The sequence below is a fragment of the Anguilla anguilla genome, chromosome 2 (assembly GCF_013347855.1).
Source record: "Anguilla anguilla isolate fAngAng1 chromosome 2, fAngAng1.pri, whole genome shotgun sequence".
Lineage (NCBI taxonomy): Eukaryota > Metazoa > Chordata > Actinopteri > Anguilliformes > Anguillidae > Anguilla > Anguilla anguilla.
Genome location: NC_049202.1, coordinates 45,089,455 through 45,114,366, shown reverse-complemented (window position 1 = coordinate 45,114,366; position 24,912 = coordinate 45,089,455). Strand labels below are relative to the sequence as shown.

At 37.1% G+C, this 24,912-nt stretch overlaps 2 protein-coding genes across 3 annotated transcripts; both read right to left on the bottom strand.

Annotated features, from left to right (window-relative positions):
• Window positions 1-1,495: 1,495 nt before the first annotated feature.
• On the bottom strand, window positions 1,496-23,104 carry LOC118219721. Of its 2 annotated transcripts, XM_035403058.1 has the most exons (43): window positions 23,012-23,104; window positions 22,497-22,708; window positions 22,278-22,381; window positions 21,969-22,087; window positions 21,689-21,856; window positions 21,302-21,501; window positions 21,007-21,119; window positions 20,708-20,814; window positions 20,364-20,549; window positions 20,009-20,217; window positions 19,794-19,891; window positions 17,645-17,694; window positions 15,768-15,935; window positions 15,439-15,647; window positions 15,224-15,324; window positions 14,647-14,765; window positions 14,401-14,556; window positions 13,929-14,143; window positions 13,507-13,592; window positions 12,203-12,330; window positions 11,979-12,104; window positions 11,484-11,677; window positions 11,091-11,182; window positions 10,796-10,926; window positions 10,445-10,569; window positions 9,856-9,976; window positions 9,409-9,621; window positions 9,098-9,268; window positions 8,821-8,967; window positions 8,122-8,171; window positions 7,871-8,003; window positions 7,441-7,523; window positions 7,017-7,143; window positions 5,504-5,694; window positions 4,864-4,954; window positions 4,642-4,771; window positions 4,338-4,519; window positions 4,020-4,175; window positions 3,694-3,830; window positions 3,466-3,599; window positions 3,004-3,098; window positions 2,401-2,668; window positions 1,496-2,246 (listed from the first exon to the last, which is right to left on the bottom strand). In XM_035403058.1, exons 1-43 carry the CDS (start codon window positions 23,054-23,056, stop codon window positions 2,155-2,157), a joined length of 5,982 nt encoding a protein of 1,993 aa, XP_035258949.1. In that variant the 5' UTR covers window positions 23,057-23,104; the 3' UTR covers window positions 1,496-2,154. The 2 variants fall into 2 exon arrangements, with proteins under 2 accessions (XP_035258949.1, XP_035258950.1); XM_035403059.1 differs by lacking the exons at window positions 1,496-2,246; window positions 2,401-2,668; window positions 3,004-3,098; window positions 3,694-3,830 and having other exon boundaries at window positions 3,472-3,599.
• On the bottom strand, window positions 23,095-24,849 carry LOC118220365. The gene is made up of 7 exons (XM_035404233.1): window positions 24,610-24,849; window positions 24,255-24,463; window positions 24,040-24,137; window positions 23,826-23,854; window positions 23,552-23,573; window positions 23,387-23,431; window positions 23,095-23,102 (listed from the first exon to the last, which is right to left on the bottom strand). Exons 1-7 carry the CDS (start codon window positions 24,847-24,849, stop codon window positions 23,095-23,097), a joined length of 651 nt encoding a protein of 216 aa, XP_035260124.1.
• Window positions 24,850-24,912: the final 63 nt, after the last annotated feature.

Sequence of the window (24,912 nt, the reverse complement as noted above, 5' to 3'; positions counted from 1 at the left end):
AATTACGATTTCTATATGACTACTGCCTTAAACCATAATATTGAAATTATATGTAAGTATACCTTTTCTTACCAAGAAGACATTCCAAAAGAATTTTATTGTGGCTTGCAGCATTTGTCAGCTTTGCAGGTGCAATGCCCTGGCAAATGGGCACTTTATCCCCTCACCCCAAATTCCATGAAGTAACACTACCATAGCCAGGACTAAATAAAGTAACAACAGAATTTGTACACTTGAGAATTTGTACACTTGTGTAGAATTCTTGAGTTAAAAATGCCTAAAATGTACTTTTTCAGTGTTTAAAAATACATTCAATCATAGGAATCTGGCAACCCTCCCTCCAACTCAAATTCATCAAACAAAGTATTATAGAGTATTTCTGCCATTGATTTTACAATATTAGAATATTAGGATATTAGAAAATTGGTCAAAACACCATTTGTCCCATCCATAAAAAGATCAGATCTACTTACTGGATCTACTAATTCATACTGAGAACCACATTGGATTTGAAATAAAACAATGAATATGGGCTTAAAGTGTGGAGTGTTTGAGTTAGTTTGAGCGCATTTACATGTATATTGGGTGATCTGTTACAGCCTTTTTTGTACATAGTCCCCCTTTATAGGGGAGCAAAAGTAAGTGGACACTCAGTTGTTTCTTGGCCAGCTGTGGGAGCAGTTGGGGTGGCAGGAGTGGGAGCAGGAAAACATAGGATAGATAGAAGGTGTGGAAGAGGGGAATAGGAATCCGGGTGGAGAAGAGGGCGATCAGTACGCCCCTTTATATAGCTGGACATTGTGTTTTGATGCATATGCAACCATTTCCTAGAATCTAGTTTACATAAAAATAAACCAGGCCTATTTTCAATGTAAGATCATGCAATAAATACACAAAATCAACCAATTTGGTGGCACAGGAGGCTACATTATAAATGCCATAGAAATACAATGTTTCTAATACCCAACTCATGTTTAAAAAAAAAAATTATTAGGATAGTGCATGTAGTAAAGGTATCTTCTAGCAAAGTGCAATTGTGAAATACAACTTGTGTATGGTAAATTAGAACCTTACTGCTTGATAGAGGCAATGGTGGGGGGTTTGTTTTTCACAGGTAAAAGATTTAATGAGGAAGCAACAGTAACTAAGGAAGGGGTTCGGGGAGTGGTCAGCTAACACAGAGCTATGCCTCTTAGAATAATTTTATGAGGTTTAAACTTTTAACGTGATGTTCGCTTGCTCATAGAAGACATAGCTCCACAACATCCTCAAAAAACAAAATTTATAATCCATACTACGATTGCACCACCAGTAGTGCTTATATGTTTAAAATGGTTGTATTTCCGTACTTGGTAGACAGCATTTCAACCTCAGAAAAATGTTGGCCAAGCATTAGAGACCTGTGACAAATAGGTGTGGTCTTACAGTATTATTATTTTCCAGGCGACCATGCTCACAAGTCTCTAAACTATACAAATGGACAAGACAAAATACAAAATATTAATAGGTTGTATAATACCTTTATTTCTTTATGTGCAAAGATACATTATAAAGTAGGAGTGGGGAGGAATTGAGCATATGCTTAATCATTCAAGTTTTATGTGTATAACTGATTACATAGTAGAGATTTCACTTAACACAATGGGCCTCAAATTAACACAATGGGCCTCCAACTGTAACTCATTCTTTGAAGAAGATAGAAATCATAAATAATACATATCTTTATTACATTTCAGAACAATACAGAATTTTTGTTTTTAGTGTAGCAGCTGAGTTTAGGGCTCTATAGTTTGTCTTCAACTCAATGAGAAAACCAAACATTGAGGAACACGTTCATATGGACTATATGGGAATGAAGACTATTATTTTTTCCTCTTGAGGGAGCTGCATCAATATTCCATTTTACTCAGAGTCGCAAACACCACAAAAGCACACTGCGATGATTAATCTACAAAGTACACTGTTCTGAAAGTATCAATTAAAATCAGTTGTAATTCGACAACAATGTACAAGCAACATCCAAAAATACATAGCAGAAGAGAGCCCAAACCAGAGAAATATATTAATCAGTTTTGCAAATGTTCAGGTAAATGGTTTCCTTTGTTCTACTTATCATGTTCATCAGTGAGCAAGAGACTTTGAAGTACTCTAAAATTACAGCTGCGTGATGATCATCAACCACAGGAAGAAGGGGAGAAATGCACTGCTTGGTCTAGGGTGTGTACTGCTGCTACTTGTTTCATTGCCTAAAGACAGATTGAAAATAATTATTCCATGATTATTATATGGAAGGGTATTTCATATCCTAGTAGCCAATGGTGCATTCTCACTAACAGTAAATAGGACACCAGAAAACATAAGTAAACTCTTTTTGAATTAAACGAACTGGAGAGTTCTTACCTGATGCAGAGGTGCTTGCTGCTATAGTTACCATTGTTGTTGTTGTTGTTTCTGTTGTGTTGTTCATTGCCGTGGCATTGCTATTGAGCCCTGCCACTGTAGGAGAGGGAGGGTCTTGTTTTCCACCAATGAGATTCAGACTTAACCTGTTGAGCTCTGACTGAAACTGCAATCCGACCCATTCTTGTACGATGGTATCATTCTCAAAGGTTTTCAGATCAGCTAAGCTGTTGCCTAGAAGTCCTTGGACCTCATCCACTGTGAGATTCTACAAAATCAAGAGAAAATTATAAATGGGACACTTACTTGTTGAATTAGTACTGTTAATGTGTTCACAATGCTGATGGTGGCTTTAGATTAAGGGTATTTTATTAGGAGGAAAAGCCTTCTTATATTATTGATCACACTATATCATACATTTGCTGATCTATACATTTCATAGCACTATCAAGACATTCTTACAAATGTAAACAAATCCAAACAGTCACTAAAACAACATATACTGTGAAAACTGTTTCATGAGACAAAATCAAAAATAAAATTTTATTGATAACTGTGTTCATCTCTTGATTTAGTACAGTTTGAAATTAATTCCACACTAACCAAGAGAACATCCTGGTTGAGACTCTTCAAAGTTTCTATATCCATGCTGAGGTTCTGGGCAGACACTTTTCTTATGTCATCTATGGGGGCACCACCTAAATGAATAAATGAAAATATTTGATTGTTGGAAAATATTCTGTATGTAAAATACAGATAGATATACAGTAGTTATCAATACACTGTGTATTTAATATTACTATAACATCTTATTGTTAATAACTAAAATTATGTGTTTATATGTTGATACATATAGCATTTTAAAACTAAAAAAATAATTTAAAAAAATATTATTCTCCTCTGACTGAGCATGATATGAAACTATGAAAACTGCAGGTCCAGCAGTTTGTGGCATGACAAGTTTGAGGAAAAGAAAAAAATGAAAAACATGAAACAAGAATTATAACTTGTTTTTCAGGTACCACCGACATAGAGGATGACATTCAGCCAAAGATAAAATCTCACCAAGATAGGATTTGATGAGCTGGAAAAAAGCACCAGTATCAGTACTCAAAGTGCTGAAGGAGCTGTTAGCGATGCGGTAGATCTCTTTCTTCTGCTCAGGGACGCAAGACGAAATGTCCAAAGCATTGGCCTCGCTTAAGAGAAAGACCATGTGTCAATACATTTGTGCTATAGTACAGATACAAATACCTTTGGCACACATCTCGTATTAGTGAGCATCATCCTCACCTCAAGCTGCTTGGGGTGATACGTTTCAGGACACTGGTATTTAGCGAGCACAGGTTTGCCCCTCCTACTGCATTCAATTCAGCAGTCCCCAGACTGTTGCCCGCAGTGCTTAAGTATTTTGTGATGATGGCCTTACTCTAAAAGTCAAATTGGACAAATGAGCTGCCAGGAGCCTGTGAATAATGTCAGTGTTTCATAACAAAGCACGTGTATATACATCACATTCTGTGGTGCATCGTTATTTTAATGTTTTAACACTGTGTGAGGTGTCTTAAACTGTAGGTAGTAAGAAAGATCACAAGAAATGTTGTAAAACAACAAATTACCTGATCTGACTCCCATTGGCCATCTTCTGTCAGCATGAGAGCAGCAAGAGTATCAAGACTGGTGACATTCCAGTTGTTAATGTCATCTATTGAGGCTACACGAGAAACTGGCCCAAGAACTTGAACCTGCTCATCTGCAATGCCTGTGGGGTATGCCTGAGAAAGAACAGTATACTTCAAGCACAGTCCACTATATTAGTGTTATTTTTTTAAGGCTTACTACTTTTAACCTCAGCAGCATCATTGACAGTAATGACATTGGCTGTTTCATTCACAATAATGAAAAGAGATACAATTATGTATTATAACCACTTTTACCTGATTTAATTTGGCCAAAATTATTTTCTGAAAGTCTGCATTAGCAACCTTTTCAGTGAGAGCTTCCAAATTATCTTTCACAATTTTGACATCCAGGCAGAGATCAAACTGGGATGCATCATACCCAAAAGGAAATGCTCCATCACTTATAGTAGACTGGGTAATGTTGCCAATAGTGCACCCTGTAAATATAATGAAAAAATAATGAAAACAATTAAAAGCAAAATGTTAGGTTAGCTGGCCATATATATATATATATATATATATATTATATATATATAATTAGATAATTAGATAATTGCACCTGCTGCACGTTTAGATCTCACAGATCTCACAGAATTTGACTGTTTGAACAGGCTCTTCAGTTTTTTCTTCTCTGTCTTGTTTCTCCTGAGTTGTGGCAGGTATACTTTGAGGAATTTCCTTTTCACTGACTGTTAACACAGACAAAAAACATTTGAGTCTTTGTGATGTTGAAATGTGAAGATCTTTTTGCTTAATTCAAGATAAATAAAAAGTGACTTACACTATCAAATCTATCCCAGAAATCTTTTGTTAGGTATAGTGGAAGTATTCCAAGGTCTTCCAGGGTTTGGCGATTCCATGTGGAAGCATTTCTGAGTTACCGAAATAAAGGGTATATACAAAAAAAAATTAGCATTGAAGTGAAGCTACTAAGTATATTGTGAATCTATGGAACTAACTTTAGTTAAAATTTATTGTTTTCATTTTGGGCACACTGCACTTTTTGATGTAAAAAATAGATGTCTTAATTGGAAAAGAACAAAGGAACTCCTGCTGACACAAAAGGTGTTGCTTAAAGTTTCTGCTGTTTGCTGTTAGTTTTTCAGCTATACACCACTGCATTACGCTTTGCAATTTTAAAATGTCAATACTTTCCCAATATAATTAGTGGACTGCATTTATTGGATTGCATAATTTACATCATCATATATTTTAAAAACAGAATAAATAAAAACTCAAAAGAAGATAAATCTTAAAATTAAAATGGAACGGATAGCCTAACAATTTTGAACTATGGGAAAGCATATCTATTAAGAGTATAAGAGGAGTGAATTTCTTGCTGAATGTAGTAGTCCATGTTTACATACTGGAAGCAATTTATTGTCAATGTTTACATATTGGAGGTTATCATGTCTACATACCCATACTTAGTGTTTCCAGTCAACAAAACCTTCTGCACAGATGCAATCTGTATTTCAGAGAGGTCTTTGCAGTTCTTAAGTTTCTCCAGGATCAAGGGGTCAGAGTTCTCAATGTAGGACCCGTCCAGTGTGCAACACATGTTGCCCAGTATTTCCACATTTGTTCTGTTGATGCTTGTTCCTCTTATACCCTGGAAAAACGTAAATGTTCATTGCATGGATGTTAATTTAAAAAAACCTTAATGGTCTAACGATGTCTTTTATTTACTATTTATTTATTTACTTTTATTTACTTATATCAGAAAATTGTTTTTCAAGACCCCTTTTAAAAATGGAGCTTTTCAGATTTTTAAATTGAATCGGAGCTCTGAGCATTATATACAGTACTGCATATGTTCATAAAATCAATATGGCAGGACAAAAACAACATAGACAAATTTTTTGTTGTAGATCAGTGTTACGTTTTAAATATAAAAATGTACGGTGGCCCAAGTAAGATGACTGGATACTGAAAATGAGGTTGCCTTGAAAAGTATACCAGTAATTGCATATTACATACTGTACAGTTTTTAAAACATTTTTATTTCTTTCTATATTTTAATAGGTGGCACAATTTAACAGAGCACTGAGATAATTTGATTATCTGGCCGAATAGATCAACTGGATTTATGTGTTTCAAAATAAACAAACGTTTTTGTTACAGTGCTCATTTTGCTTGTGCAAGATGTATAGATAGAGTGTTGTCCTGTGACAATGTTTCATATTGATATCAATACTTTGGTTGTAGGACCAATTGTAGCATGTGTATATTAACAGATAGTGAGTATATTGTTGGACAGATAACTTTTTTTACATTTAAAGCTGAGATATATGGTGTATGTGATACCAGACACACACACACACACACACACACACACACACCATTTTCTGCATATTCAAATCTCTCATTTATGGCTTACTGTGGTACTATGATAGCAACACAAAACCACCTTGTTTTCAAATATACCCCCAGATTCAGCTCAATCCCAATGGATTGAAATGTCCATGCTTAACGATCAACCTTCTATCAGTTCCCCCCCACACCCCCACATGCATCCAGGCTTGCCACATGGATTCATGAATTGTCATCCCTAATTTCTTTAATCACAAATGCTTTCAATCTTTCCTGTAGGTTTTGCCACCTGATCTCGGTACATAATAAGCCATTTACGTGCTATTAACAGAAATATGCAGAGCTGTAGTATTGAAGACTGTTCTTGGACTCAAGACTGGCCTCAATATTAAATTTCTCTGCTTCATCTTGGACTGATCGGTCATGAGTTTCACAGTAAAAACCTCATATTGGCTAATATCTGAACTCCCATGCCAGCTCATTACACAGTGAAAAACTACTGTGTTGTGATAAACTTGGTTAATCTGGGAAGGTTTATTTGCCTTTGATTGAACAACATTTGGTCACAAAAAGGTATTGACTCCATTTATGTTCAGTTATGCTTCTACTGATAATACTCACCAGACAGCCTTTTGCATTGTTCAACAAATTAACTTCTTTGTTCAATACTTTGGACAAGACACTGAAGTCTGCTGCCCCAGTTGCTGTAAAGTATGAATTGCATTGGACTTGTCCCACCTTCTCATAACTGAAAAAGAAAAATACCACATTTGACAACCATAAACACTGAACAAATGCATGTCCCCCCTAAAAACACAAGTTCAGTCTCATATTTGTATTTGATTTCATGTATTTATTACAGATTATATTTTCATATTCAAAAATGTTCAGTGTAAAAATAAAATGTAAATTGTAAAAAAGGGCAAAACCCCTGTGCACAGATGATAAGATTACACAGCACTGACCAAAAAGTAGTCAGTACTCTGTCCAGAACAGTCACCTATGTTTACTCACAAGAGAAGATGCCACACTTTAATCAACTTACTTGTAATACAGCAACATATCTGATGGGTAATCGGTAAAGATCTCTGGCCCGTCATTTTTGATATAATTGTACATGCAGGTCAGCTGTAAAACAGTATGTTAATGCATCTTGATTTTAAACTTCATTGCATTAAACTAATAACTTAAATACATTGTTAATCTATTGTGAAATGGATATAGTGGCAGATGCTATTTAGCATTTTTAGGAATGTTTATTAATTACAATAATTTGATGCAAAGAATTGATTTTAAAATGTTCTATATTTAAATTGAAGGGTTGATTCTGACAGTTATGGAGACAGGGTTTAATGACAGATACGAGCTTCAAGAACAGCTTCAAGAAAATATGAATAATAGAAAGAGTTAGAACTAGCATTATTTATTTAATTTCAATTATTACATTTTTTTAAGGTGCTTTTTTTAATACTTACTTGACTCTCCTTCAGCACCACCTTCCTTCGATTTTGCCTTGGCCTGCAAGCTCTGATAAGTTTCCTGACTTTTGAAAAGTCAACAGTTCGTACTCCACTACAGGAAAATCCTTGCAACACAGATGGTGTGAGTCTGCAATGATAAAAACATTTCTGATATTGTACACTGTGCAATAAATATATACTTATATGCTTAAAAATTTTACTGTGTCTTGTAAGCTGAATCACACATAATTTCTGAACAAACTTACATTTCAGAATCATTACTGCCATGTGCGACTTTTTCAAAGAACACAGAAGCCTAAAAAAAAGCATTAGGTCAAAAGATGAACTTTCAAACTCAGATATGTTGCCTGTTCCAACAACCATAGAATTACTTTCTTTGCAATTAAAGAGTCTAACACAGTGCAGCCCATAAGTATTTGGACAGTGACAATTTCTGTTGTTTTGCCTCTGTATTCCACATTTGATTTGAAATGAAACAATGAATATGAGGTTACAGTGCAGACTGTCAGCTTTCATTTTAGGGTTGTAATTCCCACAAGCGTCAACTGATATGGATATAAATACCTTCAAATGAAAGCTGACAGTCAGCAATTTAACCTCATATTCATTGTTTTTCAAATCCAATACACTGCAGTACTGAGCCAAAACTACTTTGTCACTGTTTAAATATGTAGGCTATGAACTGCACTGTATTTAATTACATTGTTTACAATGCATGTATACTGTATGTAGTAAGAAAAATCTTGTTCAATTTAACACTGTATCAAGGTGAAATGTGGTAAAACGTTGCACATTAGCAACAACTCCTGGTCTGTATTCAACATAGCCATCACTATTTGTGCTCATTATTATTATTATTATTATTATTATTATAATGGGGGATATGTGAATATCTTCAGCAGGCAGACATCTTAAAAAGTGAGCTGGTTAAATCTTAACAATACCTGGTCTTGAGTCCATGTTTTCTGATTTATTTTCTGTACTTCCACAGGTCCTTGAGAGAAAGTTAGCAAAACGCTTGGGATTTCAGCAGCCATTTCATCAGGCACATTTTGTAGCACAATATTTGGGTCTCGGTTTACCGTGATAATCTTCAGAAACAGCCAGAAAAAAGGGAAGGGATAATAATTAAGCATTGGCAAAACTGTAGATAAATAAAATAAATATTTTATTCATTTTCAAAATCAGAATTTGCAATGTTCAGTAAGTCAAGCATTTCACCTTGCTGACATAGGTGTTCTGTAAAATCTTTGGGGCATTTTTCATGTTCTTGATAAAGGTTGGATTTTGAGCAGTAGTGATAAGTTCAGAAGGGGGAATGCTGGTAAAACTGGCAGAGGGAACACCTCCTACTATTGTTCCCAGTGACAGCAAGGAGGTGGCGTCCTTAATCTGTTGATGAAAAATATCTTCTTATTGTAAAACAATCACAATAACAACCACATATTTTCAAATTTGTGCAGAAAAGATCAAACAATGCATGCAGACGGCCAAGAAACTGAAATACCACACACCATGTAGAACTATGTTACCTTAAAGCCGCCAGTGGTTAGGGCCCGTACAAGTGAGCTGGACTGTCCCTGGTTCCAGCCTTGGACATCACTTAGCGTTTGAAGAGATGACAGGAGAACAGATGGCGGAGTTCCTTTAATCTGTCCAGCTGTTAGTCCGGTACTCTGCTGTCCTAAAGATTCTATTGCCACCTTGCTGATGGTTACAAAATTTTCTGCCAAGGCTGCAGATACCTAAAAGAAATGTATTGCAAAAAATTTGAAGGGATTATGACATTTGGAGCATGTAATTGAAAGAATCTTAACTTCAATCCTGTAGTCAACATGGCTGATTAACTTGAAAAATGCCTGAGGCAGTGATGTTCACACACTTTAATAAATACTGAAACACAATCTGGTTGCCATTGCTATTCATTTTATTGTTTACCGAGATGATTTGATGGATTTCTTGACAGTAGCAAAGCTTACCTCGGGATCAGCGCTATCGTTGCAGAAGCTGTTCAGAACGTCCAAGATGGCAATACTCTCATCTTGGTTCAGTGACATATATGCTGAGCTTGGGACTTCACAAAGAAAATTTCCAGGAAGTCTACAAGAAAGAAAAAAATGTGAAAATGAAAGCATTTCCCTTTACATAAATAGGATATCCTACGTATTTAATAATTATACTACTATATTATATGCCTTATATAATATTCTTTACTAGTGCCATGATTCTTTGACCACTGTGTAACAAACGATACATTTCACATATCAACATGATGAGCACATTTTGCTCCACAGAGGGTCTTCACAAGGAGAGTATGATGAAGATCCAGCGTGGGTCAAAACACTGATCATGTTACTGTGGTGAGCAATAGACATTATGAAACTATTTTTACTGTGCCCAGACCTTTTCCCATTTCCTTTTTTCATTTTTTAACCAATGGTTAAAACAATATGTCTGGATATAACTATGCAATCTGACAGCACATAAATAACAGGTCTAGAACAGAGCATATCTAGTAGAGAGCACTGTCTGAGACTAATTTACAGAAGTCTTTAGAAAGGAACTTACAAAAGGGGACTAAAGTTGGGGTTCTGTGTGTATATTTGTAATGTGTAAAAAGAAGTGACATTCTCAGGTATGGCTGGGTTGTTGAAAATCTGGATATTTTTTGGATCCTCCAAAAAGATGTTAATCTGTTATACAGGGAACACACACATTTTATTTTTATTTATTCCACATCAAATCATTTGAATATTCAGAAAATATCAGGCATGTTTTCTAATGATAAAAGTTACTACTAAACATAGTGAAATCAAGCTCTAGTCATGTGCTGGCTATTACTTTCAGTTTAACCATTCAGTTTCTTTTTGTTATTACATTAATTCAATTTGACTACTAAAGCATGTCTGTTAAGTGTACTTGGTCAGTGGAGACGAATGTGTTGAGATCAGCCAGGGAAATGAAGGTCACAAAGACGCCAATGTAATTGGCAAACCAAGCAGTGGAATTCAGCTGTGGGTCTGAAGCATTATAACACCTGGGCTTTGTGCCTAAGGAAAATGAAAAAAAAAAATCATCATAGTACTCATTAATGTTAGGGTTTGAATTTAACATACCATAACATATCAGTGGTTTTATTTCAATCAGAGGCTGAACAGGTTTGTAATACAATATCCTTCACGTGATATACCTCCCTTGTTCAAAAAAGACTCACCTGTGCTGAGATAGGACTTAATGGTCTTGTACACATCTTCCTGTCCAAAATCTGAGCTATTATAGTTGGAATTGTTTCCTAGAACAGAGACACTATGCAAACAGAAATATAGATTAAGACACAAAACTTGGCAGGGGTGCATGCTTAGCCTATTTATTACGCTTGCACTCGACAGTCAGTGAGAAGACACTGAATGGGTAACTGTTGCAAAAGATTGTTGTGCAGCAACCAAAGAATGTGTGCTTCCCCCCTGGATTAATTTAACTTGTTAAAACTACAGGTAGTAACTCCACCATCGCCTGTCAATCCATTTGGAACAACAAACAAGATGTAGCTAGCAAACAGTATTCCAGACATGAGCACTAAACAAAAACAACAGTGATGGACATTTACATTTTCCTAAAGGGCAGACATTTGGCATTCAGTGTCTCAGTAGAGCTGATGAGATCCTTAGTGAGGAATGTCAGGTAGAGCTTCAGTCTCTTCTCAAACCAAAGATCAACCTCTGTTTCATTCTCACTGCTCAGAGCTAAAGGCCAGACACAGGGCAAGATTGATCTTCTCGCATCATCAGGAATATCCCCCTGCTGAAAAGACAAATAAGTTTTAGGATATGTACAGAAATGTAAATATTAGGCAAGCCTGTACAGTTTAGATATCAAAGATGAGCAGGCTGGTGTGTTTGATCCTTCGATTATGGCTGATGTTTGATTGCAGTGTGTTGCCAAAATTAATTTTCTACATCACAAGCGGCAGGCCTGTCAGAACAATTATAAGGGCAAGACTTTGCCCTCACGTCATAGTTTAGAGACCAGTAGTTTATATCATAATTCAGTGATACGACTTTTCAGATGAATATCCAAAATCAAACATAAAATATTTTCTTACCATTTCCAAGAAGTCAGGAGTCCTGTTGTAGTTATTGAAGATTATGCACAGTTCTGCCTCTTTGTCAATGACTTTTGGGTGACTGAGGAAGCTACTGAGCTCAGATGGCTGGATGGAGTTGATCAGCTACAACACAAAACAGCACATTTCCATTGCTAGCACACAAAGCCTGCCATGCTGAGAATGTAGGTTAAAATGAAACATAAACAATTTTATTTTATTACCTCAGGTTTACGATGGCTTGGCATTAGAGACAGGAAGGTTGTAAGGTTAGGATTTCCAAAGTGAACAAAAGTGCTTCTCAGGAACAAATAGAAACTGCCCTTTTCATAGCAATGAATTGGTGTTGGTTCTGTATAGAAACAAAAATCATGGTATAAAACAACTTATTATTATGACGATAAAAACAATATCTAATGCTGCCATCAATGGGCCTCATTCATGAACCATGTGTACAATCACACTTGATCCAAAACTGCGTGTAAGAATGTTTCCAAGAACATTTCGGCATTCATGATTATTTTCTTATCTGTATTTGTTCATGGCTGTTTCCATGGCTGTTTCCATGCAAATTGCAAAACATGAACAGGATTGTGCATAAAACTCACAAACAGCCAGCCTTCATCATCTCATACTCCTGGGATATGCACAAAAACAAAGATCTGCACATGTCATGAATCTTGTATTTTTTTTCGTAGGAACATTTTCAAGCACGAAAGTAAGAATAATTCTTTTAAAGTTTTGTAAATGAGGCCCATTATCTCAATTTGAGAAAACTGAAGAACGAAAAAAACAAAGTTTTTAAAAATTATTTCAGGATTACAATGATTACTACCAAAAATCATGGCTATCAGCGTTAAGTACTGGACTGATTATAAATTAGAGATGGATTTGTAAGAACAACCGAACTACATTTCCAAACATTCCACAGGAAATGCAAGTCATGTCAACAACACTGCCCCCAGTGTGACATCTGGTTATACTGAACCAATCCTGCAAGCCGGAAACTTGTAACAGGCCATACAATTTAAAACCAGGTAATAAAACTGAGCGAATATTGTCTGCCTCTCCCTGCCCTAGGCCAGGAGCTAGGACTTTGTCCTTGGAGTCCTCACACCCTGTGGAACTTCCAAAGGCCTAGCTATCTCCAGAGTGCTCACAACTCTGTGAAACTATCCTAAATTCCAAGGCTTGCAGAACAAAACAGTTACTTTCCACCATAATTAGGCAATGCCAACTCAGACCTTTTGACTAAGTACCATAACTCACATGGAACCTAGCTTACACCCAGTGCTGTGTTGGCTAACCACAAGAATCTCCAGCAAAACACACTTTTCCAAGGAGAAAACAAACTTTTCCAACCAGAAAAAGGAGCATCTTCAGACCGACCGGACAAGAAAACAGCACATATAGAAGACCCCAGCCTGTGTGGAGAATTGACCATTGGTTTCCCTTATTGAAAAACAGTTGTCATTTTTAAAAATTAATTTACTCAAATTTAAAAGCCATATTCCTCTGCTGTCAGTACCTTTGAGTGAAAACAGTATCTTGCTGAAAATTTCATTTTTTGTGTCTTCATTCAAGGTAGATCGGACAGAATCCAGTAAATTCACACTGTGGAAAAAGTAATACATTTTACACAAAGCTTCTATTATATGAATAGAGCTAAATGTAAGCAGAATACATTTAAAATAAAAGGCTCAATTGTTACTGTTAACCCTAAGAGGATACAAGGGTTTGTTCCCAGAAGGTATTCATTGCTCTTGCAAGCATTATTTTCCCAAGTTTTCATCCGATGTCACCTCCAGGGCACTGTACCCATATACAATAACAGCGGATTTGCTTCTGGACAGTCCTGTGACTTTGGTCCTGTAAGTGTTTGTAAATACATGTTTCACATAGTGAATAATAATTTATCTCAGTATCAGCATAGAACAATTATGTCCTTACGTTTCTTGGCTTGTGTTGCAACTCCTGTTTTGCACAATATTAAAGAAAACAGCCACTTGACTTGCTGTCAGATTTTGAATCAGGGGGCTCAGCCTAACTCTGAGCCACACCAGAATTTCGGTATCTGCAATAGATGGGGCAGACAGATTTCCTTTATCGATAACCTCCTGGAGCATTGCAGATTTCACTTCATATGAGTAATTGGCTTCATTTTCCTGTGAGAAAACATATTTTGAAATTAGCTGCTTATACACATAAAAGTTAGTCAGCAACTGACTAAAGGTGCAGAAAAAAGCTCGCTCTTAGGAAATACTTAAACATGTTTTTAATGCTTAAAATGATGTTTCGGCCACCATGGACTTCATTAGATTGAAGATATTGATGAGCCATATCCAAGCTAGAAAGCCCATTTGATCTTAATCAATCGCTGTCACATATGCCTCAACATAACTGAATTTATATAACTTCATACCTGAATGGCTGGGGAAACAATGTCGAAGAAAGCTCCAAAATTGGCAGGATGGATCGCAGCTATGATCTTGTTGACGTCCTTGGATGTTTTCAGTTGTCTAGGCGTGGCAGCCAGTTGTGCAATATGTGTCTCCGTCAGCAGATCAACAATATCCACCTGGAGATTGTCAATGAAAGATGTATCAAAAGTATGTCCTGAGCAAACAAAAATGTAACATTTTATGAGTGACTGTAAAACATTACTAACTCCATTGAAATCCTTGTTCAATTTTAGAAAGTCAGTGTATGATGCATGAACTCTGAATTGTCCAAAATTCTGTACAAGCCAGTTTCTGTCGTTAGCATCAACAAGGACACACGAGGAGCCTGGAACAGAGTAAACCAAGTGGGTTAAACATGCTCACATATAGACCGGCACATATACAGAAGCAGTCTTATTTATTTATTTATTTATTTAATGTTTATTTGATAGGGACAGGTACATTTAAACATAGATTATTGACAAACAATATTCAATGCAATGTATCACAGCATTTATAGCATATGCTAATTTCCGATGCTTGTCCCTAGCTGGGCTTTTCAAACACATACACATACAGCACAAAATCATATAATCATAAAACACATACAATAAACTACTAGAGCATTATTAAATACATTAAAATTGAGTAAAGATATCGTAAAATTTAATGAAAACCTATAAATTCATAACACTCATCACATATGATTACACGACTGGGTGCATTTTAAAAATTCAAATGTTCAAATGTCTTCAAATGTTTTAAACAAAAGGGCTTGTGATAGGCAACTCCACATATGCTTACCCTGTGTTGGTCTGGCTGACAAATAATTCAAGGCAAAGCTGTAAATGTTTTGAGACTGTTCATTTGATAAGGAGGCAACCACATTGCCAAAACCTTTTATTCTGAAAAAAAGAAAAGAAGACTTCCCATTTAAGCCCATGTTGAATAATGCCTGTTGCTCAGACATAGAACTATAATTATACTATATGATCAAAAATGAAGCAGATGAAACTTACATAGCATGATAGGAGTCACAGCTAATGTTCTTTGGAATGACAGCCAAGCTGTGAGAGTTAATCCCTGGCAGAAGCAGAGCAAGATTAACCTGGAACCACACTGTGAAGTTGTTTGGTTCAAAGATGTGGAACATGGAAGTCAGGGCAGTCAGAGTCAGGTTAAGCAAGGTGTCTCTCACAGCAGTGTTGCTGATGACTGTCAGGTTTCTCTAAAAAATGGAACAGAATATGATAACATCAGAAAAACACAGAGACAGCATAGAGATAAGCCATTTGCAAAGCATCTGAGCATTACCTGTAGAAATAAAAACATTAAACAAGCTTCTCACCTGATTGGTGGCATCAACAAAAGCATCAAAGAACATTTCAAGCTGTCTGTCAGGAGGGGAATTCAGCAAGCTTGCAAACACCTCCCGGACAATAGTTTCATTATCAAGAGCACCAGTTCTTGGGTCTAGTAGCAGGTTAACTTTCTGGTCTGGAGAGAGGCTGTCCAGCTAAGAGGAAGAGATATAATAGAGATATTTGCATAGGACAGAGGGGAGATACATAGAAATGACTTTTTTGAAACATTGTTATTTCCCATTTACAGGTAAATTTAAGATGAAATGCTAAATGCTGTTATTTACATAAAAGTATATGTGATGCTAAAACTGGTGGAAAAGCAATTATTTTATTCATTTATAAGCCACCAACTCATTGCTGCAGAATTAGACAGGATAGGTGATTCTTGGGAGCAAATTACAATTCTCAGGGGGGTATATCGACGGACAGATTCACTATGTCATTTTGGGATGTATCGTAATAAAAGTTGTATGACCTAATACATTCAGAACTTACTCTCAGCACAATGCGACAGTAACCCAAATGCAAAAGTCTTTGCTAGCTTCAGAACAGTGTCTGCGTCTGTACTAATGTCATAAACTCAGTCTGCAGTCTCGTTAGAAAGGCTGCTAACGTTAAACTCGGTGAAAATGCTGAAAGCAGAACTGTCTAATGTGTGGGTGTATTTTATTTGGATTTCAGAAATATAAACAAGTTTCCCAAAAAGATTTTACAGATACAAAAGAAATAGTTTAAATGTTTTATTTTTAGTTAGCCAGAAAGCCAGTGCAATGAGTTATAAGTTTGCTTCAGTCCAAGTGGGATTTAAACCCGGGTCTATCAGTCATCCAAAAGGTAATGGATGACTGAAGCTACAACAACGGTTGCTTTCTGACAGCCACCTCTTAAGTTTCCATACTAGCCTGTCTGCACAACATAATCTTTGTACTTTCAATATAGCTAGTTGTTAGAAATTTACTTTTTTTTTAAAGTGCACAACTGTTTTTAAATGCAGGGTTGAGATAATTGGTGTAATTCACCTCGTAGAACAAAGCGTGAAAATGTGAAAGTTGAAATATAGGCTAGCTGGCTGACAAAGTAATCTGTTTCTGATGTGGTTGACATCAATCTAACATAATGTGGATTGATCCCAGCTGATGATGAGGTCTGAGTGATGTTATACTGTGTATCAACACTCATGGATTGTATGTCCAATCACAATGCCCGGTCGGAACTAACTGCTGTATAATAAATACTTCTCATCAAGTTCTGCCCTTCTGGACCTTTTGCCTTATTTTGTGCTCAAACTAAACTGCTGAAAGTGGATCTGGCCATGCCCTAAATGCACTTGTGCATTGTTCCTTAGACCATGCAGTAAGATCTTTGAAATACAACCCATAGAAAATCTGCTGCTGCAAGGTTACTATAATATAATTCTACTACTAATAAACCTGTGAAAAAAATACAATCAAAATGTCTTTCCTGTCAATCTTGTGTACGGCTAATGATGAAATATAATAATTGAATATTTATTGTGTTACTTAAAAATGTAACTATTAAGCACATTTTTCATGTTTTATTCTTATGGTGTGTGAGACTATATGTATGATTGTGTTTTTTTCAAGTCAAGCCATATGTTTCTAGCAAACATTCCACTATACATGCCGTCATAATTTAAAATTATTGATATTTCACTAGGCTATTTTGCAGATTTTAGGAAAAGAACACTTCTGTTCAATAGAGAAACAAAAATATATATTTGCATGAACAGGACTAAAGATTTGACACAAAAATGTATGCTATGTATCTAATGACTTGTAATGGTCAACTTTTATTCGTATTGACTGTATTACAAAAAATATTAAAAGCGAAACACACTTACATCATGATCTCCATCACTAGGAGTTGGTGTGGGAGCGCTATCCTTGCAGCCTTTTCAGAAAAATACAGAAATAAGTTATGTAAGAGCTACAATGGTTATATGCATAGTTAATATAACCACTCTTTACTCAGGACTCTACTCTTGAGTGTAACAACAAAAATATAGCCTATATACTGTACATTCACACACTCATGTAGTGCCCTCCAAAATAATTCTTCAAACCTTTAATAAATATGAGCAAAGAAGGCTTTAAAGTACACCTCTTGCTGTTCAGATAAGCCAATGCCTGCTATACAAAATACTACTGTAACACAGAGAGCATGGGGTGGTCTGATAAACAAGCTATGTTCTAAATGGGTACTTGTCAGATTGAGTTTAAAATAGCGCCTGACCTAGCTAACAGCGTTAGCTTGAATACAAGCGGAGGCATTTTGGATTACAGAAACATGTACATAGACAAGAAAACCATACAGATGCCAGTATTGGATATAGTGAAAGTGAATGCAATGTAAGTACATTATATATAGACATTTAAAACTTTTTTCAGAATGATTTATTTTGTGATCTGAGGTATTGTTCTGAAAGCTGAACGGGTATATATTTTTTGATGTAAAAAATAAATGAGACCAAGTAACTAGAAAGTATAAAACATAGGTTTTATGATGTGGGTTTCTGTTTCATAAGTGACTGGAGGGGTGGGGAGGCTCCTTTAATTTTACTGCCATTTATTGCTCTGAGCGCTGATAACGGAATGAGTGGCTTTGGCTGTAAAGGAGTCTATTGTAGGCGCTGAGCTCGAATTTGCGGCGTGTTTTTGGCCCATTTAAAATATTATGGATCTTTGCCTGGTGCTACGGATGTTGTGCCACCAGGGCGCAATAGAGAACGTATTACATTGCAAAGACATCTAGATTTAAATACTCAAATTAATTAAGCTTCACAAATTGGCCTCTTTCTGATTTCCACCATTAAAACTATAAAAATCTCCATGTTTCCTGATCATGGCATGTTCACAATATCACTGTGGGGACATATTGCTGCTAAGAATGTAAGTGGTATCCACTGCTAGAAATCATGTGAAATTACTAATTTATTCAGGGATAAACAAGGGTGATTCCCTTTGGAGGCATAAGGTAGTTCAGCTACTTGTAACTTCTCAAAATTTGTCAGATTTTACTGGGAGAATTCAGCCTGGTTTTGACTATTTCCTCATTTTTGCAGTTTTCCACAAATTCCATAATCCCCTGGGATTCTGGGGTGTAATGTACAATGACCACTGCCCTGGATCTAAAATGAACGATTGCAAAAAGATGAAACCCAAACACACCCCTCTTCATCCCAAGTACCAGAATTTGAATCATCTTTCCCAATTAGGATGAAAACAATAAAAACCGATTGTTCTCCGGGATCCAAAAAATGGATATGATCCAACATTTGTCTTAATCAGAAACTTCCGGAAACTCTGACAAACAATTTAATGGAATAATTTTTATTATTTTCTTAACAAACACAGACAGATGATTTCAGCAATCACTACAACAAATAGCCCAAACTAAATGTGAGAAGAAAAATTGAAATAATTGCATTTAGATGTCAGTCAAATTAAGGACAAATGTTGATCAATTACAGGCCAATCTTTATATTATGTGCATTCTACTTTTATCAAAATGTATATTATATTAATAATTTATTTGTTCATGACAACTATTACATTTTGTGAATAAAGTTTCTTTTTACCAGGATATTCCATAAGGTCCAACAAAAAAGCATTTACTGTAAATATTACAAAGAATATAGTGATATGATATAGAGCAGTGGTCTCCAACCCTGGTCCTGGAGAGCTACAGGGTCTGCTGGCTTTCATAGTGAATCTGCACTTCACGAATCAATTAGGGCAGGTGATTACACAGTTAACTCAACTCACCTGGTGTCTTGGGTCTCAATTGGGTTCTGATTTTAAGGTGAAAACAAAAACCAGCAGACGCTGTAGCTCTCCAGGACCAGGGTTGGAGAACACTGATATAAAGAGATGCCAACAAACTTAAGGGACTCGGAATCAGGATTTACTGTGTTGAATCCAAACCCCGCTTGAGTTCGGTAGTGCTACCGAGTACCCTATTTATGGAAAAAATGCTGAATAATTACTTACCTTTTGGAACTCTCTGTATCAAAATTTCCCTGCTTGAAGCAATGCCCTGCGTGAGTTCAGGTGGAAGAGATGCCAAACTTTGATCAAGCCCTTTCAATCTTAGGAAAAACAAGAGAGAGTTAATGAACGGTCAATTCTGTGGTCCTACCATTTTACATCAATGTCTTCCATTTCAGGGTTGATGAACCATTGAAAGACAGCCAGAACACACTTACATGGCATGGTAGGAGTCACAGCTGATATTCATGGGGATTACAACCAAGCTTCCAGGATTAAAGCTGGCCAGAAGGACAACCAGGTTGACTTGGAACCAGAGAGCAAAGTCACTCGGTTCAAAGACGGGGAATTGCGGAGCCAGTGCCATCAAAGTCAAGTTTAGCATTGTGTCTCTTACGCGCGGGTTTTCAATGACTTTCACATTTTCCTAAAAAAGGGAACGGTTCAAAATTAAGAACGTTATACAGTGCAGCGTACGTGGCCAAGGACATCTGCACTAAACGTATTGTTATTATAACACTGGCCATGTGTCTCATCAGAAATGAAACCCAAGCTTGAAGTGAAATTATTCACCTCCTCTGTGGCCTCCACAAAAGCTTCATAGAACTCTTCAAGTTCTTCAAGTTCCTCCTCCTCTGGAGATTCCAGCAAACTGTTGAAAATAATCCTCACGGTGGTTTCGTTCTCCAAAGCATTGCTACTGGGGTCAAGAATCAGAACTGCTTTTTGCTCCGGGGAGAGAGTGTCCAGAACCTCCAACTAAGGAGAGATGAAAGACAAATGACACATTTCCAGATTTCTCTGGCCACTGCAATGAAATGCTGAGCATCAGCAGTGGTCACTTGAATGGTAAAATAACAATGACAGTCTTGTACTTTAGCTATAAAGAACCTGTATAAAAATGACATTTATAGTACCCCTGTGATGTTTAAATCTTTCAGGTCTGAATAGGTTACATCCTCGGAGAATGGTCCCAAATTTATTTGTAGAAAGTCAGCATCATTTTGGATGTTCTCTCTGCACGCTATAAGAGGAGAAATATGCATTTTTTGATCACAATAGAGAATATACAGTATGCATGTTAAACTGAATGTGGAAAGTAGAATCCGTTTGAATGTGGACTCTTCAATCAAACAGAGCTCTGTTGTCAGAACAAAGGATCAAACCAGATGTGAAAAAATGCGACTGTGCACTGGAGTGCTTGCGAGAAGCCCACCTGGTTCACGGATTTGGTGAGCAGATTCTTTGAGGTGGTCCACTAAAACCTGTGCAATTTCCCGTTTTCTATGCGATTCCATGTTTTCAGAGACCTTGCCTATTCCTCCAACGCTGCAAAGGAGAGAAAGAAAAAATTCTGAATTTGAAACTTCTCATTTTGACGATGGTGTCATCGCACAGTCCTTTCGAATCCTGTGACGAAATCATTTTAACCCATCTGAATGTCAACGATATGTTCTCTTTCCACAGCTATTCCAGTCATGGTCCATAGTTGAAGTGGGATTCCAACTCACATGATGTGGTAATTGGTGCAGCTGATGTTTGAGATAGCGATGGAAAGCATCTCTGCTTTAATACTTGGGAGGACAAGAATCAGCTTGACATGGAACCAGAGCATCCAGTCTTGGCCTTCAAATTCTGGGAACTTCATTTTGATGATGTGGAAGGTGCGAGTCATCATAATGTCTCTTACAGCAGGCTTGATTTCTGGGAGCTGGTGAAAAACAATGCAACAAGATCATCTAAAAGTCAGATCTCTCTACAGGGACATTTAAATGGGCTCGAAAAAGGACCTTGAACTCAACGCACTGTTGCGAGCCTCAAAACCCAGCCCTGCTTCCCCTGTAATGAGGACTGTGCTCGTGAAAAGCTTTTTCACTTTCCCTTCTCAGGTTGAATACCTCTGAACGCGTGGACAGTTGAGTCAGATACTCATCGATGTTCCGGAAAGGGTCTTCTGTCTCCAGTTGGTCAAATACAGTGTTGATCTGATCTGTGTTCTTCAGCGCTCCCGAAATCACTGTCAGGTCTGCTGTCTGAGTTGGGGTCAGCAGGGCCAATGTTTCGAACTGCAAACCAGAATGGGAAAAGGATGCTTCACCATCTCAGCTAAAAGCATTGCTGCCAAGGAGTTGTACTCAAGACAAAAGAGAAATCAGAGGACCTTCTTAGCTGACTTACGCTGGAGAAATTGTCATTGAGTCTGACCAAATCTTCCAGCGGAGCGAAGACAGTAAAGTTTCCAAAGTTCTTCTGAAGCCAGTCTGTGCTGCCATCGGTGCTAGAGAGGCAGCTGGGATCTGGAGAGGAAACACGACAGAGATGTAATTCAACAGTCTACTTTGTGCATCCACAAATTGAACCTTCCATATCAACACTTATAAAATTTGCTCAGATCAGAAGCTGGAGCATTTGTAAGCCTAATCCTCAGCCAAACTGGGAATGATAACGACTTTATACGTGGGCCTTAGATTTCAGTATGACAAATACCTGAAGTGTCATTCCTCGAAAGGAAGAGATGGATGAAGTGAGTGTAGACAAATCGCTCTTGCTTTCTGTCCAAGGATGAGATTTGTTCACTCAGTGCTCTCACCCTGAAATTGAGAGGAACATAAAGCTCACGGTAATGCTACCACCTGCTGGCATCTTCATTAATTATTCACAACCCCTGTATGCAATCATAACAAAGGAACGTATATCTATGCTTACACGGCCTGGTAGGTCTCACAGCTGAAGTTCTTAGTACTGAGGCAGGAGAGGAACTCTTTGGACACAGATGGAATGAACGGTTTGAGCTTAATATCAAACCACATTTTGATGAAGCTGACATTTTGTAGCTCTTCCTCGGTGAAGTTACTGATTTTAACTTCTCCAATTACATCTAGCACCTCTGGCACGAATGGACTATTGATGGTGGAGGTCTGTGAAAGCAAAAATGTGTCTTTACAAGGAGGCCTGCATCGATTGCACCCAACACCAACATCATTGTCCGTAAGTTTCTCTGTGAAAAATCTCTACATCAGAATATTTGAAAAACACTTGAGATTGTCATTGTAACTGGGATGTATCAATATGTATCAAAATCACAAGTCTTCAAAGACCCATTGTATCAAGCTGCACATGTGTGTATTCAATGGAGAATAAGATGCTGATTACTCAAACTACTAATTTACTTTGTTTGCATATTGAATTACATTTCTGTGAGAATGCGCAAGTTATTGTACCATGAGTGAATAACGGTCTAGAGCCTCATCCAGGGCACTTGACATTTTGGTGAAGAACAGCTTCCAGGTTTCCAAAGAGTAAGTCAAATTGCTGTGACACAAATTGAGAAACGTTAAAAACATTACTGGCATTTAAAAAAATAATATCTCACAAATCCTTCTACTTCACATTATTATTTTCAGGCAACTTAGAAAATAATTGAGGAAGAACATACACTACTGTTAGCTTCGACAACATGCCTCAGAGAAAATAAGTCAAGCCAGAGTTCTCTCTCACTCTTACTCTCTCTCTCTCTCTCTCACACACACACACACACACACACACACACACACAAACACACTCGGGCGCACACATGCACACACACACACACACACCCAAACACACAACGCACCTGTTGATTTCAGCACAAATGCTTGCTTCTGCAAAACATGAAAATTAAGAATGACCAGTATGATATATACAGTTGATGAAACAAGACACTTATTTAATTGTATTTGTATGTAGAAATGTCTACATTACTCTTGCCAAAAGTGACTTACCTTTCACTGGTGTTTCTTTGCACTGCGGAAAGAGAAAACAGGGTATTATTCCCACAACTCACGTCGAATTGAAACACGAGCCAAACGTGTGCCTTTTCCAGTAGCTGACATTTGCACAGAAACCTCCATACATCCTATAATTCTTCCCTATTTTGCATTCTGAAAGTATTATTTTTCTGTGTTTACCCATATCAAAAGAATGCAGAAAATAAATTATGTCAATGAAGAGCAATAATCATCTGAATACCGGTTATACCAACAAATGCAAACTTACCTCACCCACAACAGGGATCTCATTGCAACCTTTTATTTAAAAAAAAAATGGAGAAAAAAAAAACATGGGACTAGTCATTAATAAGACCTTGACATCTTAGACAGCATAAAAAAATCAATAATAGTTCCTTTTAAGTAGTTGTACTTTAAGTAGTGTTTCCCCACAACTTTCATGACTGCCTTTTTCTTTGGGAAAATGTTGAATAATTACTTACCTTTTGGAACTCTCTGTATCAAAATTTCCCTGCTTGAAGCAATGCCCTGCGTGAGTTCAGGTGGAAGAGATGCCAAACTTTGATCAAGCCCTTTCAATCTTAGGAAAAACAAGAGAGAGTTAATGAACGGTCAATTCTGTGGTCCTACCATTTTACATCAATGTCTTCCATTTCAGGGTTGATGAACCATTGAAAGACAGCCAGAACACACTTACATGGCATGGTAGGAGTCACAGCTGATATTCATGGGGATTACAACCAAGCTTCCAGGATTAAAGCTGGCCAGAAGGACAACCAGGTTGACTTGGAACCAGAGAGCAAAGTCACTCGGTTCAAAGACGGGGAATTGCGGAGCCAGTGCCATCAAAGTCAAGTTTAGCATTGTGTCTCTTACGCGCGGGTTTTCAATGACTTTCACATTTTCCTAAAAAAGGGAACGGTTCAAAATTAAGAACGTTATACAGTGCAGCGTACGTGGCCAAGGACATCTGCATTAAACGTATTGTTATTATAACACTGGCCATGTGTCTCATCAGAAATGAAACCCAAGCTTGAAGTGAAATTATTCACCTCCTCTGTGGCCTCCACAAAAGCTTCATAGAACTCTTCAAGTTCTTCAAGTTCCTCCTCCTCTGGAGATTCCAGCAAACTGTTGAAAATAATCCTCACGGTGGTTTCGTTCTCCAAAGCATTGCTACTGGGGTCAAGAATCAGAACTGCTTTTTGCTCCGGGGAGAGAGTGTCCAGAACCTCCATCTGCATGGTGATTAGTTCCAAGAGACATTTTTCAAAATCCATCGATCCATCCATTATCTATACCTGCTTATCCTAGGCATGGTCACCGGGGTGCTGGTGCCTATCCCATTGTGCATT

Bases quoted from the DNA above. Each gene is read 5' to 3' on its own strand.
- LOC118219721 (XM_035403058.1), bottom strand. From the start codon at position 23,056: ATGTCAAGTGCCCTGGATGAGGCTCTAGACCGTTATTCACTCATG. The intron at 7,524-7,870 runs GTAAGTATTAAA...ACTGTTTTACAG, and splicing joins TGGTGCTGAAGGAGAGTCAA to CTGACCTGCATGTACAATTA. The intron at 3,099-3,465 runs GTGAGATTTTAT...TTATTCATTTAG, and splicing joins GCTCATCAAATCCTATCTTG to GTGGTGCCCCCATAGATGAC.
- LOC118220365 (XM_035404233.1), bottom strand. From the start codon at position 24,849: ATGGATGGATCGATGGATTTTGAAAAATGTCTCTTGGAACTAATCACC. The intron at 24,464-24,609 runs GTGAATAATTTC...TCCCTTTTTTAG, and splicing joins TTGTGGAGGCCACAGAGGAG to GAAAATGTGAAAGTCATTGA. The intron at 23,574-23,825 runs GTAAGTTTGCAT...CTCTTTCCGCAG, and splicing joins AGATCCCTGTTGTGGGTGAG to TGCAAAGAAACACCAGTGAA.